The sequence below is a fragment of the Opisthocomus hoazin genome, chromosome 8, assembly GCF_030867145.1.
Source record: "Opisthocomus hoazin isolate bOpiHoa1 chromosome 8, bOpiHoa1.hap1, whole genome shotgun sequence".
NCBI lineage: Eukaryota > Metazoa > Chordata > Aves > Opisthocomiformes > Opisthocomidae > Opisthocomus > Opisthocomus hoazin.
Genome location: NC_134421.1, coordinates 25,187,940 through 25,209,352, shown reverse-complemented (window position 1 = coordinate 25,209,352; position 21,413 = coordinate 25,187,940). Strand labels below are relative to the sequence as shown.

The 21,413-nt window shown below is 36.6% G+C and overlaps 1 protein-coding gene across 3 annotated transcripts in view; it reads left to right on the top strand.

Moving 5' to 3' along the window:
• TMTC3 (transmembrane O-mannosyltransferase targeting cadherins 3) overlaps positions 1–20,994 on the top strand; it is a 36,736-nt gene extending 15,742 nt beyond the window's left edge. For 2 of the 3 annotated variants that reach the window (XM_075427777.1, XM_075427778.1), the window contains 10 exons: positions 447–562; positions 3,752–3,924; positions 4,724–4,976; positions 10,160–10,308; positions 12,662–12,782; positions 13,503–13,614; positions 14,345–14,448; positions 15,643–15,812; positions 16,902–17,128; positions 18,187–20,994. In XM_075427777.1, coding sequence (XP_075283892.1) covers positions 447–562; positions 3,752–3,924; positions 4,724–4,976; positions 10,160–10,308; positions 12,662–12,782; positions 13,503–13,614; positions 14,345–14,448; positions 15,643–15,812; positions 16,902–17,128; positions 18,187–19,007 — 2,246 coding nt within the window. In that variant the 3' untranslated portion in view covers positions 19,008–20,994. Of the gene's footprint in view, positions 1–446; positions 563–3,315; positions 3,420–3,751; positions 3,925–4,723; positions 4,977–10,159; positions 10,309–12,661; positions 12,783–13,502; positions 13,615–14,344; positions 14,449–15,642; positions 15,813–16,901; positions 17,129–18,186 lie in introns of those variants that run through there. The other variant, XM_075427779.1, reaches the window with a different exon arrangement.
• The last annotated feature ends 419 nt before the right edge of the window (positions 20,995–21,413 follow it).

Below are 21,413 nucleotides of genomic sequence, written 5' to 3'. Positions count from 1 at the left end.
ACTCTTATTACTGAAGTAAGTGGGAGTATGCTGAGACGCCTCAGTCAGTTGCAAGTACGCTGCAAAGTTTTAGTAGAGATGTAGGAGGCTTGCCTCTTTTACAAAGTCAAATTGACCTGAAAATTCATGCTCCCTATAAAACGTTCCATTTGAAGAAGTGTTCTGGTGAATTAATATTGGGTTTTTTGTTTTCGTATCATGGATGTCTTTTGCCTTCCATTTAGTTCTTTCAATTAAAGGGAGGCAGTTTTAAAACTGATACATATATATTATTTTCTACAGAGTAAAATTGGTAATCTTCCCTTTAATAACAAATGGCATACTGAATAATTTTATAGACATAACACGTTCAAACATGAAGAGCCAAAGTCTTCATTTTTTAAGTTAATTTAATAAATGTTTGTTGTAAGATGGAACATTTTCAGTAATGTTTTCTTTATTTGCAGTATGGACTCCAATTGCAGTGACTGTTTTTCTAGTAGCTGTTGCAACACTGTGTAAAGAACAAGGAATAACAGTGGTGGGGATATGCTGTGTCTATGAAGTATTTATTGCTCAAGGGGTAAGCTGTTGAAAAGTAAATGAGGTTTCTTCTCAGGAATTCTGTAATGAGACATTAAGTACATTGAAGTGTCATATTTCAGCAGTTACTTTTGCCAGTTCAGGTTAACTTCATAGTTCTGTTACATTTTCCAGATTTTTTTGACTCAACTAATGCTTAATGTACATGGTTCATGGTAAGGGAATCCCATGACTTTTAAGTTGTCCTTTACATGCCATACAGACATGTTACCAAATATACTCAATAAAGAGTTAATATGTCTTAGTGGAAACCTAAGGGTTTAGTTGACTGAGGTTTGCAAAGACTAGCATGTAACAGTCTTGATTAAAGTCTGGGGTGCATAAAGATGGGAGATTATTTGATTACTGTAGTAAAAATAGAAAACGTACTATATACAAATGCATTTCATCACATTCTGATGAATAACCAGACATTTTGGAGTAGTCTTATTTGAATCAGTAATATTCTTACAAAATTTGTTATTCTAACAATACCTTTAAATTGAATTTCTAATCTGGTAGGTTTCTTCTTAAGCATTGATAAGACTTTAAGTTAACAGTAAATTTTCTTTTGTTTAGAGATCAAGATGTTCCTGCAGTGAAATAATTCTTGGCTTTTTAATAGTCAAACCATATGCAATTTAAAAATGTGTGATTACATATTCTAAAAAAATGTTCTGTTTTACTGTTCCTTAATTACTGCAAGGAATATTTTGCAAAAACTGCACCAGTAAAAGCCAAAAGGTTGCCTGTCTTGGGGATACATATTCAAGGCGAAAACACCAAAATTACTTTTTTTTGTGCATGCAGAAATACATACGTTTTGAACTATTGTGTTTGCAAGTCTGGTGAATAAGCATATCATTTTCAAACTGGATTTCTGAGGAAATCAGCAGTGTGTGACCATACTTTTCAATCTACTCTTTCTTTCTTTTAGTACCTTTCAATCTGATCCTCAATGTCATGAAAGTTTAACAAGTATGTGTAAGTCAACTGAGTAGAAAAGATAAAATCCAAACTGAGGCTTCTTCTGAGGGCACAGGTGTAGCATGAACTAAGTTTGACCAGTTCTCAAAAACCTATCAATACATGTAGTTCACCTCACCAGTACATGTAAAGCAATAAATCATCCCCAACACAAGACATGAAGACATAGGAAGTGTACAAGGAAGAAATTAGGGTATGTAAGGGGGAACTGTGCAAGATCATAATGTTCATGAGGCAGGGAAAAGTGGGTTACTGCAGCAGAGGCATATAATAGAAATCCAGGGCTAATCTGGAAGTGAGTAGTATTTCTGCTGTTCTTAAGGAGTCTTGTTTATAGGATAAGGTTTCAGAGGGGCTGATAATTCTAAAAATCACAGAATCACAGAATAGTAGGGGTTGGAAGGGACCTCTGTGGGTCATTTAGTCCAAGCCTCCTGCCGAAGCAGGGTCACCTACAGCAAGCTGCACAGGACCTTGTCCAGGCGGGTCTTGAATATCTCCAGAGAAGGAGACTCCACAACCTCCCTGGGCAGCCTGTTCCAGTGCTCCGTCACCCTCAGAGGCAAGAAGTTCTTCCTCATGTTCAGACGGAACTTCCTGTGCCTCAGTTTGTGCCCATTGCCCCTTGTCCTGTCACTGGGCACCACTGAAAAGAGCTTGGCCCCATCCTCCTGACACCCACCCTTTAGATATTTGTAAGCATTTATAAGGTCCCCTCGCAGCCTTCTCTTCTTCAGGCTGAACAAGCCCAGTTCCCTCAACCTCTCCTCGTAGGGGAGATGTTCCAGTCCCCTCATCATCCTTGTAGCCCTCCGCTGGACTCTCTCCAGTAGCTCTTCATCTTTCTTGAACTGGGGAGCCCAGAACTGGACACAGTACTCTAGATGAGGCCTCACTAGGGCAGTGTAGAGGGGAAGGAGAACCTCCCTCGACCTGCTGGCCACACTCTTCTTGATGCACCCCAGGATCCCATTGGCTTTCTTGGCAGCCAGGGCACACTGCTGGCTCATGGTTAACCTGTCGTCCACCAGGACACCCAGGTCCCTCTCCGCAGAGCTGCTCTCCAGCAGGTCCACCCCAAGCCTGTACTGGTGCATGGGCTTGTTCCTCCCCAGGTGCAGGACCCTGCATTTGCCCTTGTTGAACCTCATCAGGTTCCTCTCTGCCCAACTTTCCAGCCTATCCAGGTCACGCTGAATGGCAGCACAGCCTTCTGGTGTATCTACCACGCCTCCCAGTTTGGTGTCATCAGCAAACTTGCTGAGGGTACACTCTGACTCTTCATCCAGGTCATTGATGAAGAAGTTAAACAAGACTGGGCCCAGTACTGACCCCTGGGGGACACCACTAGTTACCGGCCTCCAACTAGACTCAGCGCCGCTGATGACAACCCTCTGAGTTCTGCCATTCAGCCAGTTCTCTATCCACTTCACCGACCACTCATCCAGCCCACACTTCCTCAGCTTCCCTAGGAGGATATCATGGGAGACTGTGTCGAAAGCCTTGCTGAAGTCAATGTAGACAACATCCACGGTTCTCCCTTCGTCTACCCAGCCAGTCATGTCATTGTAGAAAGCTATCAGATTGGTCAGGCATGATTTCCCCTTGGTGAATCCATGCTGACTACTCCTGATAACCTTCTTTTCTTCCACTTGCTTGATGATGGCCTCCAGGATAAGCTGCTCCATCACCTTTCCTGGGATGGAGGTGAGGCTGACCGGCCTGTAGTTCCCTGGGTCCTCCTTCTTGCCCTTTTTGAAGATTGGAGTGACATTGGCCTTTCTCCAGTCCTCGCGCACCTCTCCTGTCCTCCAGGACCTCTCAAAGATGATGGAGAGTGGCTCAGCAATGACATCCGCCAGCAGAAAATGGTGATTTCTTCAAAATTTATTTCATGGTCATACTTGATTGAAGTCTCTGAAGATGGCACAAATTTTTTAATCTGTCTGCAAAATATGGAACTGCAGACATACAAGTTCAGCTATGATAGTGTTAGCAAGAATATTTGAATAAAGTCATTTTCATTAGAATGGTAGACTTCTTTTTGGGGGTTGTCATGAAAGGTCTAAGAAGCTGAGTTAAGTAGCTATTGGGAGCAAGCATTTAGAGAAAACCAAGAGAAAAAAAAAGATTAAGTAGCTCGTATTTATCTAAAGGATTAACAAGTACGCTGTCTGATTGCAAACACTTTCTTCCTTTGCAGTACACCTTGCCAGTGTTGTTGGACACAGCTGTACAGATTCTTCGAGGGAAGGGCAGTATTCCTTTCTCTATGCTCCAAACACTGTTGAAGCTCATAGTCCTAATGTTCAGTACGCTGCTGCTTGTAGTTGTCAGAGTTCAGGTTATCCAGTCTCACCTTCCGGTGTTTACAAGGTAATCGTAAAGTGTGCCTTATTTACAGACATTGATCAATAAAATGTGTCTTAATGAGGTCTGAGTGAAATGTCCAGAAATACATCAACTTAAGTGTTTATTAACTTATTTTAATATTGGTGGGCAGTGACTGTACAATATAACATTTTTTGTGAAATTGATAAATGGTATATTTAAGTAGCTGTTGACAAGAATGTCCAAAATATTGATCTACCTGAGCAGGCATTATTTTTTGAAAACTTAAGGTTGTTCGTTCATCTTAGTAATTCAGAAATTAACTGTTTTGTTACTGAAGTAGTTTTTAGTGGCTATGTGTTTGAACCTTGGCTGAATACTCCAAACCTCTTCATAAGTTTTTGCTCTTCTACATACAAAATACTTTTTTTTGTTTTAGGTACGTACTATGGAGAAAGCATGGTTGACTTAAGATACAGTGCTTGAAGACGAGTGTACATGAATACTGAACTGAAAAACTGTAGTTTGTCTTAAAAGTGTGAGCAATGTAGAAATACAGGAATCTAATATTTTCCCTGAAATATGAGGCAAACTATTAAAAGCATGAAAAAAGACCAAACCAGTTACTTAAACTTGGAGGAAGCTCCGTCCCGTGCTAAGATGAATCATTGTGCATGGTTCCCAAGTTACACACCTGACAAATGCAGGAAGATTAGGATATTCTACATGTCTGTAATGGGTGGTTCTACCTATGAATCTAAAGTTTGCTGGTTTATGAGCACAGAGTGGATCAAGATTATATCTTTTCATTAAAACCTCCTTTCTCTCCTTTCTTTTGCTTTAGGTTTGATAACCCAGCTGCTGTTAGTCCATCCCCAGCAAGACAGCTGACTTTCAACTACCTCCTCCCTGTAAATGCTTGGCTTCTTCTCAACCCCTCAGAGTTATGCTGTGACTGGACAATGGGAACTATTCCTCTCGTGGAGTCTTTGTTAGATGTTAGAAATGTTGCCACCCTTACCTTCTTTTGCTTTCTGGGATCTTTGATTGTCTTCAGTCTCCGATATCCTGGGGATTCCTCCAAGACTGTATTGATGGTATGAATGATGCATTGGGGTTTTTTTCCGTTTTTTAAGAGTGTGTCTCAGGTTGTTTGGTCACATGTCTAGTCTGCTGTGATCTGGAAATACTACATGCGTCTCCTTGTGGGCTAGAATGAACACGTAAGAGGAAAATTGTTGTAGCAACAAAGCTGTTAAATTGTAGTTAAGTATGTGACTGTCAGGGATGAGATGGAGAAGAATATACAAGAGATGAGAAATATGCCCCTTGTTATGTATTTGCAAACTGTATTGCGGCCTTTCTCAGGTATTCAGAACTCAACTAGCAAATGGGGGTTTTCAGTAGAATTTAAATATGTTTTAAGGATCGGAATGCATTTCCATTCCTGCAAACTGTCTACCTTATTTAAATGCCAGTACGTGCTGCATATTTAACAAGTGACTTGATTTTCTTTCTCAGAGGTATAAAAGACATGTTTAGGAATAGAAGTTTTCCTCGTTGTTCTTTTAACAAAAAGGCACTCTTCTGTAGTCTTTTCCATATGCTAAGGAAAAGCTGCTTTTGTCAACCTGTAAGATCAGTTGCTTTTTTTGAGTAGTAGTATATGACCTTAAAACTGAAATGGATTAACAGGAAAGAATATTTTGGAGCAAATGGAAAGGAGAAAATGAGCTTGTATTTTTTTCGTCCAAACCCAGTCGTCTTTTTGATTGTTTCCATTGCAAGTTTCACAAGATTAATGATTACCTGGTGCCATGTTTTCTGTTAAATCAGTGGTGTAATTATGCGTACAACAAACCTGCATGCATAGATCTTAGTCTGCTTCAGAAATACTGTATTTTACTGATACGTAACTTAGCCAGCAAAAGTTTCAGATGGGTGGGAATATTTATGCACAATTTAAGACTAAGGGTTTCTTTGCTAATCAGCTGACAAACTTTGATTCGCTTCAAAGAGACTTAACATTATAGTTCTGACTCATGTTTTTTCTTGTCTTGTCACTGGAGCGAGGCAGTTTCTTTCACTAGAAAATCTGTGGAAATGATCTGTAGTATTGCTGATTAAGCCTCTTGTCCAGCTTTTGGAAACTGTGTATGAAGAAAAGAAACTTAGCTTATTCATACAATAAATATGCAAGGTGACATACCCAGAAAAAAAAGTGTTATAGTTTTACAGCATTTAAAAAATGTGAGGGAGTAGTTAAATTTTCCTTTTTCCCTAAGCTGAAACAAGTTTTCTGTAGTGCACCAATAGCAGTAGAAATGTGTGTGGGAGTGGTTCACTTTTGTTCATAGGACAGCTCTTGAACTTTAAGGCCCTTCATTTCCCTACATTTCTGTTTACTTCGTACCCTAGAAAGTGCAGAAGAGGAAAGGGTTAATGGAATTGTTAGCATACCTTGTTGTAAGTCAGTTGTTTTTTGTTTGAGGATGGGTTTTTTATATTTGTTTGTATTATTACAAGTTTTTTTTGTAGGAGGGGTGTTCTGAGATCATTCACTCCAGCATATGAGCCTTAATGTCACCTAATACAGTATAATCCTTGTTTAATGGAAGTTGTTTTCCTTTAATATATAACTATGTTGTGTATATAACCTTCAGTACGATGCTAATTTTTTTCAGACATAATGTCTAAGTGCCTGGAAGCTAATTTCTTAGGAAATGAGAATGCAGTATTTTATATTAAAAATTAATTGTTATGTACTGTAACGTGCAATGACACTGTAGGCCAAAGCCTATTTCTGCCTTCCAGTAGGCCATTAGTGTCCTGATGCAGACTGGATAGTCTGCCAAGGGAGAGAGGGAGAGACAGCAACTTCTTTCTGATGGCTTCTCAGTCTGACTGACTAGAGAATTCATAGTACCATCTTTAAAGTGAGGAAAGTAAATTTTTATTTAGTAATACAAGTTACTTTTCTTTATGAGATCAGAAAAGGTACAACTTTAGACCTGCTGCAAGAATTAAAAATGTTTATTTGGACTTTGCAAAAAAAAATGCAAAAGAGAGGGATCGAAAATGCAAAGGAGAAAGGAGGTCGCAAGTATGTCTGAACATACCTTTCTGTATTTGCTGATGTGGATATGGATTTGGTGCTGTACTGCTTGAGGGACAAGACGGAAGAAGGGATTCATTCTCCCACTTCCTCAAGTGCCAGTGGACGTTCCACAGTCTCACAGGATGAACTCATTACTGGGAGATGAAAAACCTGAAGGACTCATTTTCAGTCAGTTTTCATCTGTTTGATGCCAGTCACCTCCAAGGAAAAATAACTTTGGTAAGTGGGTACATTGTGTTTCATTTTGTCTTATTTGAATTTTTGCGATAGGTTCTAAAATTGTCTTTTCAAAATAACAGAATTAGGAGAGGACAAAACAGATAAATTGCTTCTTATTTTTTTAGCACCTGACAATATTAAACTAACAAAAAATGGGATTGTATATTGTAAATCAGAACACATGCTTTGGCAGGTTGATGTCATTATGGTGCTTGAAGTAATCAATTATTCTTACATTAATAAAGGACATGCCCTGGAAACAATGTATAAGCTGTTAAATTCTCTTATATTTTCTGTTTACTTTAGCCCTGTGAACAGTCAGATCACTTATAACAGTCAAGTTACCTTTATAAATACGTTATGCTATACATATTGAAAATGTTGAGTACTAAGAATACTGGCTTTTCAGTAGGTTTCAGAATCAAGCTGTGATCATGGCCCTTGTTTGTTCATGGAATTTCTTGGGTATAGACATTCCTTCGTTGGATCATGAAATTTAATAAAAGCTTTTTAGTGTCTTTTGATATTTGCTAAGTGTACCAAACAAGGGTACTTCACCTCCCTTCTGAGAAGACAGCACTTCATGCTATTCAGCCGCAAGCTTTGGTGACTTGTTACTGTGCAAATGTCAGGAACAGACAGGTATCCTTAGACTTCTTGGAGTGAGCTTTTAACGCTTTTTTTAAGTGTTGTGCCAAGGCATCACTACTTCTAAATTTAACAGTATTTATCTCTCTAGTCCCTGTGCTTGCACCTCACTTAGGCCTTGAAATGTTTCCTTGTGAACTTTTGACTGGGTACTTAGCAGTTCACTCTTCGTAACTTAAGGTTGTATTTTAGAGTTTTGTCATATGATTTTTTTTCTTCCTGCATACTTTAATGATTTCTGTCTTGTTTTTGTTTTTCAGTTGCTTTGGCCAGGATATTATTTAGACAGTGAGAAAAAGAAGGAAGAAGTGAACAGAAATTACATTTTTATCTGCACTAGGGCTTGGAGTCTATTGCCCAAGAAATTGCATTTGAAGGACAGTGTACTACGGAGAGGCAAAAGGATCTAAAGAGAAGTTCAGCAAAACATTGTGTAATGTTTGTCATCAGAGGAATTGCACAGAGAAGAACATGCAAAAACCTTTTTATTAGATGTCTAGCTCAGAAGTGTTTAGTGGAGACCAAGCACTTGCTTTATCAGCTGCAGAATCCTTTCCACTCAAGCCCATTGGAAAGAATTGGCTTTCGCTATACATATGTTGACGTTGTGGGCCTGTGGGATTGGTGCCATGCTATATCAAAACAAACCAAAAAACCTGTATTTTTTGGACAATAATATAAAACAATAGTTTTTTACAATCATAAGAGGTGATTTCTTTGAATCAGTTTAGCAGAAGATTTTTAAAAAAGTTAATTTATTTAAGCCTGTGTACAAGCCTTACATACATTATAAAGCTAAATACAGGTTATTCACATTGCAGTAAAAACATTTGCAAAACAGCATGTTGTTTGCTAAAGCACATTTTCAGTGTGCTTTTGTGCATTTGCTTTTGTACTCACAAATGCTTTTGGCTGCTCAAAACAGAATGAAATACAGAATGATACCCTTGCTTCTCATTATCACCTCCAAAGGTGAAGGTATTTGCTATAACTAAATTAAAAACTGATACAGACGACTGGCTTGGGGATAGCATGATGAATCCTGCATTTCAAAGTGGGTTACAGAAATCTGTAATAGAGTTCTGTGTTGAGGCTTTTACTTTTACAGATTGGTAGGTGCTCTATAAGGAGCACGTACCATAAAAATGTAAAGGAGAAAGGGAGAGGAATGTGAAATGGCATTAAATCAAATTTTGTCCCCAAGTAATCAACATATTCTCTATATTGTGCTTGTGATTTCTTTGAGGCTCAGTTATGTATGCACTTTTGTGTAGCTTACTGAATTGCTGTGGATCGGCTGAACCGTGTTAACCCCTAGAAATATAAGCGAAAACCTTACTTGAAGGTTTAAATCAGTATTGCATTTTTGTATATGAAATCCTAGACTGACTTTCAAACTGGATGTCTTAACTATTTTAGCATGGAAAAGGCAGTTATAATTATGCTTAAATCTAGACAGAATGTGACAGCTAGCTGTATTGAAAATTTCTTGAGAATTTATCTTTTTTTCTTCAAAGAAACATTCTGTTTCTGTAAGGATTTTGTTTTTTGTAACTTGGAGGTCAGATATTTTGAAATAATTATTTAAGCCTTTTCTGGTACCAGAGATTGTAAAGTTGCTACTTAACAGTCACCTATGACTTCACGGTCAGGTCCACTTTCTTTGCAGCAGATGGATTTCTCTGTCTTTGAGTAAACACAGCTTTTGTTAAGGTGTCTGTCACCAACCTAAAAGCTGCAGTTATGCAGTTCTTAAGTTAATTGTAATTTTAAATATTTCAGGGTGCCCTTATTGCACTATCTAAATGCTGATGTTTATTCATTGGCTGAGTCTGGCTTTCATGTTATTTCTTCACATTTTTTTACAGAAACTAAAAATGGACTTCATTGTTTTGTAGAAATAACTGGTTTATGCATCGTGCAACCTGGTATAAATTTTTAGTTGTTATAAAAGATAATGTCCAAGGTTCTCAGACTGTCATGGTTTTGTATGTGGAACTCTTTATTAAAACATTGTTTTGAATTTGATCCTTTGATCCTAGTGTTTTGTCATATACTGCTCCTTTCTGTAGTATAGAAAAGCAAATTCACTTACAGTGGTCTCAATGTAAAACAGGTTTTAATGTTTAAAAGAACAAAACAAAAACCCAAAGATCTACTACATATGTATGTTTTTCTGGGTTCATTTTTGTAATCTCTTCATAATTTATTTCTTAAGCAGTTAAGAAATAAATCTTAAGTTTAGTTCTTAAGTCTCTAATCTTGATTACTAATTCATTTGCATTTCTTTTCTAGGCACTCTGTTTAATAGTGCTACCATTCATTCCTGCATCAAACCTCTTTTTTCCTGTTGGATTTGTAGTAGCAGAACGAGTGTTGTATGTTCCTAGCATGGGATTCTGCATTTTAGTAGCACATGGATGGAAGAAACTATCGAGTAAAAGGTAAGGTAGTGTTACCTGTGACTGGTTTAACTCATCTCTGAATTTCATACAAGATAACCATATTTATAACTGCAAGCTTTCCAAGTAGAGCTTTTACCAGTATGAATTTATTACATTATAGCTCTTATTCTGTTTCAAGTTCTTAATGAACACAGAGTAATGACCAAGAAACCATTTGGCATTCATGTGAACAAATTACAACAAGGAAGTTCTTAGGAGACCAGTGGATTATTCTGAGGGTGTTAGAACATTTATTTAAAATACATACATATACACACACATACATGTATACACATATATTTTATACATTTTTCATTTTTTAGGTACGTAAAAGCATGTGTGTGTATATTTAAAAAAAGCCTCAGACTGCAACAAACATTCTTGTAATGTGGTGTAGCTTACATTACACATTACTACAAAATGGACTTTACCTATGAGCCTAGTAGTATAACTCAGCTCTTTTGTGTAAAGAAACACAAATGTTTTCTGTTGAAATCCTAGAAGTTTTTAAGGATTAGGCAAAAAAATTTCTTGGCCAGATTTGGTTTGTAGTTTATTCAAAGGTGATTACAGACTCAAGTTTATATAATGCATGTATATCAGTCTGCAGCATATTAAAATATCTTTTTACTGATTACATTTGCAGAAATGCCATGCTAGGAATGGACATCAGAGCCATTCAGTATTTGTTAAACTAAAGAATTTTTTGGATACCAATTTCTGCTTAGGAAATTGTGCTTTAAAAGCATGTTTAGTGTGCACCTTTGTTTTTTCTGCTGTCTTCTACATTGAACTGCACATACCTCCTTCTCACCTGGATGCTTTACCCTTGTTAGCCCGGTGGAATACTAATGCTAGTTCAGACAAACGGAAAGGCAGCAATTCCCAGTCTGTGTTGTCTGCTATCATTAGAGGTGAAGCCTTGCAGTATAACTTATGCTAACTGGTGCTGCCAAAGCTGACAGCACTGGATAATGAGAAATCAGTGATACCTTGTGGGAGTCAGGAGAAAGTATTATCACAAATCCCACTACGAGGCAGTAAAAACAGAAGTGATATGAAAGAAAGCAAGGAACCAGGAGAGGATGGTTGGGGAGTAAAATTAGGCAGCAGTGTCGTTTACTACAAAAATATTGGGAATCAGCACTCTAAGAAGTGTTATGAGAGAGAAGCTTCCTTGCTTTAGAAATACGTGGAAAGAATAAACTTCTTCATAAGGCTGGTGGAGATACAGATTACTGTATATGTCAGTTCTCGCTAGTCGCTTTGCTAATGTTTTAGAATTTCTTTCAATTCTGTTTTTTTAAAACCAAGCACACGGTAGTCTAAATCTGCACAGCATTTTGTAGATCTTGAAAAAGGGGGTGAAAAAAAACCTTTCGGTTTTTAGCGAACCCCTGTGAAGTACATAGAGGTGTGAACAGCTGTTGCGTAAGTCAAGTATAAGAAATATCTGGCAATGGTGAACAGCTTTATGTCTGCTCAGGAAGGAGATTTTTAAAAACAAAAAAATACTCGTAATTGTTGGAAGGCTGCTGAGTGTTTAACATGTTTTTTCATAATTAAATTGGAATTCAGAGACCAATGACCAGCATGTTAAAGCGTATGTTTTATATCTGTTCTATTTAAAGTCAGTCATGTTTAAACTCCAGAAAAATAAACTGCACAAAATTTAGAAGATTGTTCCTGACAAGCTTGTGACAGAGTGGCTGCTGCCCCAGTTTGCAGCTTTATAAGTATAATTGCTACAAAGATGCTAAACCTTTCTCCTATTTAGATGTTACAGTAGCACTTGGATTTTATTTGCTTATGGAAGATTGGGTAGTCTCCACAGCAGGCCTCTCTGTCAAGATGTGTTCTACAGTGTGGCAAATATAGGTGATGTGTGCAGTAAAGAATTTGTGTGGAATTGTCTAATATGAGACAAAAGGATGGGATGATATTTTATTTGCTCTTTTCATTTTTTAACATTTTATACAGTGTTTTGAAGAACCTTACTGTTGGACATCGTGATCATTTGCATTGCCTTAAGTTACAGATAGGCTCTAACAGAACTATAATTTTTGTGTATTTTTTGTTTACATTATGTTATGTAGATTGCTTTTGTTCTCAAGTGAAGTGTATTGCGATAGCAAAAAAAACAGGTAAATAACAAAATTAACTTGAAATTGAACATTATTTCCTGTCAAATTTTGGAGTGCACTGTTCGGTGATGAGGCAAATAAATTGGAATATAACATTCATTAATATGGTCCTTAGTTTATTTGCCCCCTAGCATATGAGATACTTCTTATAGTATGAATTAGATTTGTTTGTGTAATTATAACAAATCTTTCTTTGTTTTATTTAATAGCGTGCTAAGAAAAATTTCTTGGGTTTGTTTGGTTGCGGTACTGTTCACTCATGCCTTAAAAACACTGCACAGAAACTGGGATTGGGAGTCAGAGTACACGTTGTTTATGTCAGCTTTAAAGGTACTGTATCCTATTTGAAAAGGATAATGGAAAGCTTGTGTTGCTGTTCATCTCAAAAAGCTGCAGTAGGGCATGATAAAAATGCAGAGAGATGTTGCTTGTTTTGCCACTTTTATTTCTTCATTGACAGTATTAACCTCTATTAACTGCTTTTGGGAATGCTTTAAAAGTAGTGTGATGCACACATGGGAATTCATGTGCAAGAAATAAATGATAGTTTTTTCTTGTGTTCAGGAAGTTGAATGTATTCTCTTACCTGGATGAAGGCACAATATGTTTCAGTACATAAATCTACAAAAAGCTTGATTCATAGAGTAATTTTGCCTGGACAAGGTCCTGTGCATCCTGCTGTAGGTGACCCTGCTTCAGCAGGGGGGTTGGACTAGATGACCCACAGAGGTCCCTTCCAACCCCAAACATTCTATGATTCTGTGACTTCTTCAGTGTGCATATGGCATGATAGGATAGTTTGTACAACATCCCATAAAAATTATAATGAATTTTAAAACGTTTGGTATTTCTAGGGGCAAATAACTAAAATAAATGGATGGTGAGCAACAAATTCAATGTGATCATTCTGTATTCAGACTTTTGTTATTCCTTACATATAGCAGCTTGATGAAATCTGTCACTTGCTGTGTGGTTTTACCTCTTTAAGACAGTTACAAGAAAATCAGTTGTTAGGTAATTTCAACTTAATACCTTTTTTTCTGGTTTTAGGTAAATAAGAACAATGCGAAACTTTGGAACAATGTGGGGCATGCATTAGAAAATGAAAAGAATTTTGAAAGAGCTCTGCAGTTCTTTATACAAGCCACACAAGTGCAACCAGGTAAAAGCTTTGACTAGTTGCCGTTGAGTGGTGTCTCCGCACTCCTAGTATTTCAGTATGCTTAGCTTACCTAACAATGTCTTCTCAATGACCTGTTTTTCTCCAGCTGAACATCAAACAATGTCATACGCTAAATTGATCCATTGTTTTTGGAAATAAGTTCCAAAAAGGCCTCCAGAAAAGTTTCTGTCTATAAAAAGATGAAAAGACTTTCAATTTTAAAACTGTTATTTGGTTGATATTCTTTCTGAATTAACTTAAACTGTAATTTCTTATGAAACAATCATTATTTAGTTTTCTTATTTAAAACTAAAGATGTATAAAAAAATTAAAAATCTAGATAGTATCAAAGTGCACATTTACTCTATTTTACATATTATTGCAAAAGAAGTTCTAAGTAGTACCGGAAAACCTTCCTTTTGCCTTTCAGAAGCCTAAGAAATAACCTTCAATTTATGCACCTCTGCTATAGGAAGAGATTAAAGATAGATATCTAGTAGTGTGACCTCCAATTTTTTACCATTTCCAAAGTAACTTTATAATCCATCTTTTGTTCATGGTTAAATTATTGGCTTCATAATTAAGATGAAAAGTAATATAGAATTGCTTGGTGGTGGTGGTGGTCTTTATGCAGTACCTGTACTTCACACTACTCTGAAGGCATAGGTATTTATTTTCATGATACTCAGTGCATGAAAGTATTCAAAACTTCATTCTTTTCTTTATTAAGATGATATTGGTGCCCACATGAATGTAGGAAGAACTTACAAAAACTTGAACAAAACTAAAGAAGCAGAAGAATCATATATGATTGCTAAATCATTGATGCCACAGGTAATTATAACTTTATTTTATATACCACCACAGGAGGGAACTCTTTCAGACCTATATTCGTGATATTTTTTTTGTATTTTTCCTGAAACTCTGTGTTGCCGTATACTTTAAAGTTGTTAGGGTTTTTTTAAAACCTGTTGAAAGAGTGGGTTGTATACAGTCATGTCTGTTAAAAAACTTCTTTGTTGGACCTTCTTTGTTAAAGCTATTTTAAGTTACTTTTTGTACTGCTGTGGGGTTTTTTTTTTCTGAAATTGAGAATGTAAAAGAAAGCAGCAGTTAAAAATGTACATCTACAGTTTCTAGTCACAGTGGGTTTATTTTGATTTACATCTAGTACACTGATGGTGTCTGAGTTTGAGCCCTCAAGAGAACACTTAAATGCAGCATTGGAGGTGGGAGAAAGTAGTTGCAGTAGCAACAAAAAAATCTTTGCCTGAACGTACTTTTAAAAACATGTGCTTGGTTATCTTTAGCATTTGTTAAGTTACATTCATACCTAGCAAATACTGCTTATTCTAGCACTTTAGGAGAAAGAGAGAGGAATATTTTGGACAACATACAAAGGTAACAAAAGCTGTGGGTAAAATAAGATTGACCACGAAAATCAGCAGTCTGTTGAGTAGAAGTGTGAAACTATAAAGTTTGTATTGTGGAACATAATGAAGGTTTTAGACAAAAAAAGTATGAACATTGCAACAGTTACAGTGTTATAGCATTTTCATCTTTCCTGACTACTTTTCTTCTGCTGTGTGAGTGGCTGGTAAAATCTTATTTACACTTGTCTTAGGCTGGAGGGTTAAAAAGGAATGAAAATATCTCATAGAATGTCAGTGTAGGCTTTAAGAAATATTCTTTGTCTGAATGGGGGAAGTTTTGCAAGGTCTGTTTGGTTTCTAATGGCTATCTGGATTAGCCCAGTTGGGTATTAGCAGAGCTTAATTGTCTGATATTTTAAATATAATGTAAAAGTTATCTACAACTTCATAGAATTAAAGAAGAAAAAAATACTCTGTTTTTATTTTGGTATGATTTTCTGGGAAAGAAGAATTGCTATTTGTAATCATTAAGAGCCTACTCACTAATGTCCGTTGATACCCTGAAACAAATGTGGAAGAGTGAAGAGGAGATCTGTACTGATTGTCTTTCATACTTTTACTCATCTGTGTTTGGTACATGTATTCTATTTGACAGATTATTCCAGGTAAAAAATATGCAGCAAGAGTTGCTCCTAACCATCTGAATGTTTATATCAATCTTGCAAACTTAATTCGAGCAAATGAATCTCGCCTTGAAGAAGCTGATCAATTATATCGACAGGCAATTAGTATGAGGCCAGATTTCAAGCAGGCTTACATCAGCAGGTATCTTTTCTAATTTTAGAAATACATACTCTTAGGTAAATATTTATGTATTTGCAGTGCTATGAGCAGTATTTAGTTCATACAGGTGAATTAGCTGCTGGAATTGATGAATTTCCAAATGAGAAGGTAAAGATTTGGGGCAAACTTTTTTCAGTGGTGCCCAGTGACAGGACAAGGGGCAACGGGCACAAATTGAAGCATAGGAAGTTCCATCTGAACATGAGGAAGAACTTCTTCACTGTGAGGGTGACGGAGCACTGGAACAGGTTACCCAGGGAGGCTGTGGATTCTCCTTCTGTAGAGATATTCAAGACTCGCCTAGATGTGGTCCTGTGCAGCCTGCTGTAGGTGACCCTGCTTTGGCAGGGGGGTTGGACTAGATGACCCACAGAGGTCCCTTCCAACCCCTACCATTCTGTGATTCTGTAATAAGCAATTATTCGTTACAAGCCCTGTTCTTTTAATTCCTGCTTCAAATGGTGTGTTTCCACATAGGCTGTATATTCAGACATTTTATAGCAGGGTGCTTCCATTAGAGTTCTTAATGAATCTCAAACTCAAGTTTCTAATCTCCTAGTTTAATTTTGAACTCAAAAGCTTTTGGTTAGTCTGAATCATGGAGCTTTCTTTTCCTTTTTTGTTAAAGGTGGTCCAGAAAATGCAAGACTTAACATAAATGTCAGCTAAATAGATAAGAGTATGTGACTGTGGGTATTGAGGCTTCTGTTCACTATTTTGTTAGTTGTGATTGCTGTTGGGACTTCATGGGGTGCAAAGATGCCTGAACTATCGCTGTTGCAGTGTAATTACCAAGCCAGTATCAGGAACCCTTGATAATTTCTTTTATGGTTTTTGTCCTTGATGTGTGTGTTGTATACAGACTTTTGAGAGCTGAAAGCTTTGGGAAAGGTATGTCAAAAGGCCCTGTATTGTTCTGTGTGTAAAACAAATTAACAAAAAAAAGGAGAAAAAAAGAATGTTATCTCATATCTACTGTCTGTAGGAAGGCAAATTTTGAAAAAAAACCTGTCAATTATTTTCATACTAGTGTGAATAAAAGTTGAAGTTTGAATCTTGATTCTTCAACAGGGGAGAATTACTCTTAAAAATGAACAAACCTCTGAAAGCTAAGGAAGCTTATCTTAGAGCTCTAGAACTAGACAGAACCAATGCAGACCTGTGGTACAACTTGGCGATCGTTTACATTGAACTGAAAGATCCAACAGAAGCCCTAAAGAATTTCAATCGAGCGCTGGAACTCAACCCAACACATAAACTGGCATTATTCAACTCAGCACTGCTAATGCAGGAATCTGGTATGTTAGTTGTCCGTTATATAAATATTTGTGTTTGCATTATGGGATATATATTTTTTTTTATGAACTCTTTAGTTTTTGGAAAGCAGAAGTTCATAGCATCATCAAAGAAGAAGCTGTTTATTGTAGTAGCCAGCTTTGTAATTTATTGGTAGTGTATGGAGTTTGTGCAAAGTCTACATATACCTTAGCTGATCAGCATCTTTAATACAAGTACTATTTTACAATATAACATCTTATACATATGAGGAAGTGTTACACAAACATCTTCAAAACTGTGCCTATATAATATTAAAAACATTCATATTTAGTAAAATATGTGTAATATCTATGTTTTGTATTTAGAGGCTTCAAACAAGCAGAAGCATTAGCTATCTAGTATTCAGTTATTCATACTGGAAGGTGCAGGTCTGTGCCTGGAATTCCTTACTAAAATACGTTCATTTGGGTATTTGGAAAAATAACACAGGCTACAAGCCAGTCTAGCTAATCCTGGTATTATCAGATATCTTTTTCAAACTTGGATGCAAATTAAAATATGGGAGTTACAGATTTTATTGTTTTGATGTTAGAAGATACTTTAGCCTGGCTACATCTGAAGTCACCCTCTGTGGCCCTGTCTTTAAATTCTTTCAATCTACCTTTAACAAAATGAGATCTTCCACTCCCGAGTTTGCCTCTGTAAGAGCTAGTTTGACAGAACAGATGTCTTTTCTGCATTCCCTTTGCTCATCCATACATGAAAATAACTTCTCTTAAACTTGTAGAGACACCTTTTGTATCTGTTATACCGAACCTAAATACAATTCAACAGATAATAGAATAATGATGTTGACTTTGGCTACAAGTCCACTGTAAGTAGTTTCATTTTGTAAAGAAGGTAGATGTCATTTAATTTGGCTGTTACACAGCAATGATAAAAAGTAGCATTTTAAACCCTTTGTCTTTTACAGTTAATGTTAAAGATGTTGCGTTTTAATTTGTATAAAAATTAGCATTTTATAGGCCTGGTCTAAAAATCCTTCGATCTAGAATTAAACGCGTTTTCTGTCATTTAGGTGATGCTAGGCTTAGACCTGAAGCTAAACAAAGACTGTTACATTATGTAAAAGAAGAACCTCACGATGCAAATGGGTACTTCAATTTGGGTATGCTGGCAATGGATGACAAAAAAGATACGGAAGCAGAGGCTTGGATGAAGAAAGCCATAAGGTTACAGCCAAACTTCCGAAGTGCTCTGTTCAATTTGGCACTGCTGTATTCTCAGACAGCGAAAGAATTGATGGCTTTGCCCGTCCTGGAAGACCTGCTAAGATACTACCCTGATCATACCAAAGGTCTGATTTTGAAAGGAGATATCCTTATGAACCAAAAGAAGGATATCGTTGGAGCAAAAATGTGTTTTGAAAAAATTTTGAAACTGGATCCCAACAACGTACAGGGAAAACATAATCTTTGTGTGGTTTACTTCGAAGAGCGAGACTTAATAAAAGCAGAAAAATGTTTGGTTGAGACGCTGGCACTGGCACCTCATGAAGAGTATATTCATCGTCATCTAAACATAGTTAGGAGTAAAATTGCATCACTCAGTGCTACGGAACAGTCATCACTTCCAGCATATGGGACTGCAACTGAAGCTGCAGAAGAAAAAAAAAAAAAATTTCAGAATTTGAAAGAAGTAAAAACTAAGCAGACCGCCCCACACACAACAGTTGATAACAATAAAGGGCACTCAAAAAATAGGAAACGAACAGAGAAAAATAATATGGACAAAGAGACTCCCAAAAAATCTACAAAAGAAATCAAAGACATTGAGAAAAAGAGAGTTGCTGCTTTGAAAAGACTAGAAGAGATTGAACGTATATTAAGTGGTGAATAGTCTTTATCATGTCACAACAGATTAAGGGGAGGATACTATCTTTAGTTATTGTTTAGTATGTGATCCAAATGGAAAGTGGTCTCAGTGCTTTGAAAACAGAAATTATATTGACTGCGTATCACTTAGCAAGCAGCAAAAGGCATTAACAATGCTTTATGTGAGAAAACTGCAACTTTTAAATATGATGTGGGGGTTGGATGGGAATCAAAGGATCGGGGTTAATCTTAAATGCAGAATCCTAATAGTGAGAAAATATCAAATATCATTGATAGTCAAGGATGTTCAGTAATGCTACTTTCAAAGAATCAGTGTCAGAACTGAATGAACAATCAATGGGATAAGCCAGGCACTGCTGCTCTCCCCTATATAAAACTGTTTATATTAACATTATCTACATTTCAGTTTACACATCGTCGGTTTTAATCTTTATAGATCTCTGCTATACATGAAAAATAGTTTGTCTTTGCATTATCTGTTTCCAGGACTTAACAAAAAGTCATCAAAATGCCACTGGTTGTAGTATGGAACGATGCAACAGCACACTAAAATTTTCAGTTGTGTTCTAAATGTGGAATGATACAATAACCTTTAAATTGTTCTTTACTTACAATGCTAGTGGTTTGTACTATTTTACCTGGTAGAAATCTTATGGTGCTCTTAAGATCTTTAGACTATGCTTTTACTTTTAAAGGAAATGTATGTTTTTTATTCAACTGTCAATCATCTGGTTGTTTTTAAAAAGTATATAAAAAAGGGTGGTTTTCTCACTTTTTCCCCAGTTCATTGAATGCTGATAAATGCACTTTTGGTACAGTTAACCAGTATGCTATGCAGTAGTCCTTGTTGACTTTGTATCAATGGCTGTGGATCGACTCTTGGTGTAGTAAATTCTTCCTTGTTTATAGCAAACTGGCTTTATTATTTCTGTTATTGGAACGGTATTTCTATTCTCATGACTTTTTACAACACTAATATAAGCAATGATTGCTGAAGGCATTGTGATAATAATTAAGCCACCGAATTTAGCAATGTTTAACACAAGGAAATGTAGATAGTATCCTTCCAGATACTGAGTTCTGTTGTTTTGATACTTTCTCATGGGTGTGTGGTTTTTATTAAATATTTATTTTGACTACTAAAATATTCCCATTTATACTTTTCCACTAATGGATTATTTTAATTTCTTACAGGAAATGAAAATCTCTGCAATTTCAGTGTTGCTATTATCCTTTTGCAACGCATACACTTTTGTTTAAATGTACTACTGATTACCTAAACCCGATCTTTTCCTTAATTGTGAGAAAGAAAAGAAGTGTAAGAGCTGGGTTCAGTAATAATTTAATTAATCATTAAATCTAACTCTTACCCTTCATGTTTTTTCGTTATTTCATGATGTGGAAGTATTCCTTAGCAACTCTACTGTTTAAACATAATCCTTTCCGTAACTGCTCAACTTTCTGCCTTGGCAGTAATCCAGTTGTAAGATGTAATATTTATCTCTGTGGGAGGGAGCTTAAATGGTTGAAGGCCTCGCATGGAACTTTTCTTTATTCTGTATTCTTGTAATGTTACCACAACAATTGCTTGCATGGTAATGATTAAGAGGGGAAAAAAGTGGGGGTTTAAAAGCATGATTTCAAAAGCTGCAGACAGGAATAGGGACGTGGTGTGCAGCCGTTCTTTATACAAAAATTTGAAGTGCTGCTTGTAGTGAAGTGCTCCCAGGGATCTGTTGACCACACCTTGAAAATCGCTGTTTTATCTTGTCTGTGAATAACTCAGATACTTGTAGCCAAAAGAGCTGGTATGTTGACCTTTGTAGAAACTTTAATGTGCGTATTAAGTGTTCCCTGCAAACTCTTGTTTTATGAAAGAATTAGTCATTGTTCTGGGCAATACAAAGGAGCATTCATTTGAAAGTGGAGGGAATGAAGTAGTAAGAAAAGGTACTTTCTAATGGAGCAGGCCAAGACTCTCCTCACTTTTATATTAAGAGCTCCTAGAATCCCGTCCACACCGCTTTCATTCGGTCTGTGAATTGAAGAGGGGAGGAAAGGCATGTTCTTGATTTATGTAGTTGAGCCTTTGCCACGCTGCTCTCATCTTGACTGTCCAAGTAGCTCTTCTTTAGGGATGAGCAAAAATTTTTAGATTTATTGATGCTAAGAGATGCCATCAGGTTTAACTGACTAAGATCAGCAGACTGATGTAAACTGAAGGATGCTGGACATGTCTTTCAGTCTGCTATCAGGTACTATGCCCCTTTGTCTCTTTTAAAGGAATTTTACTAAAAACAAGTATTTTGACTAATTTCAGTGTGCTGAGTTGTATTTACCCTATTAGGATGTCAGCCGTTTTAAAATTAGACTGTCATGAGATAAATGGTTCAATAAATTGAAGTGGCGT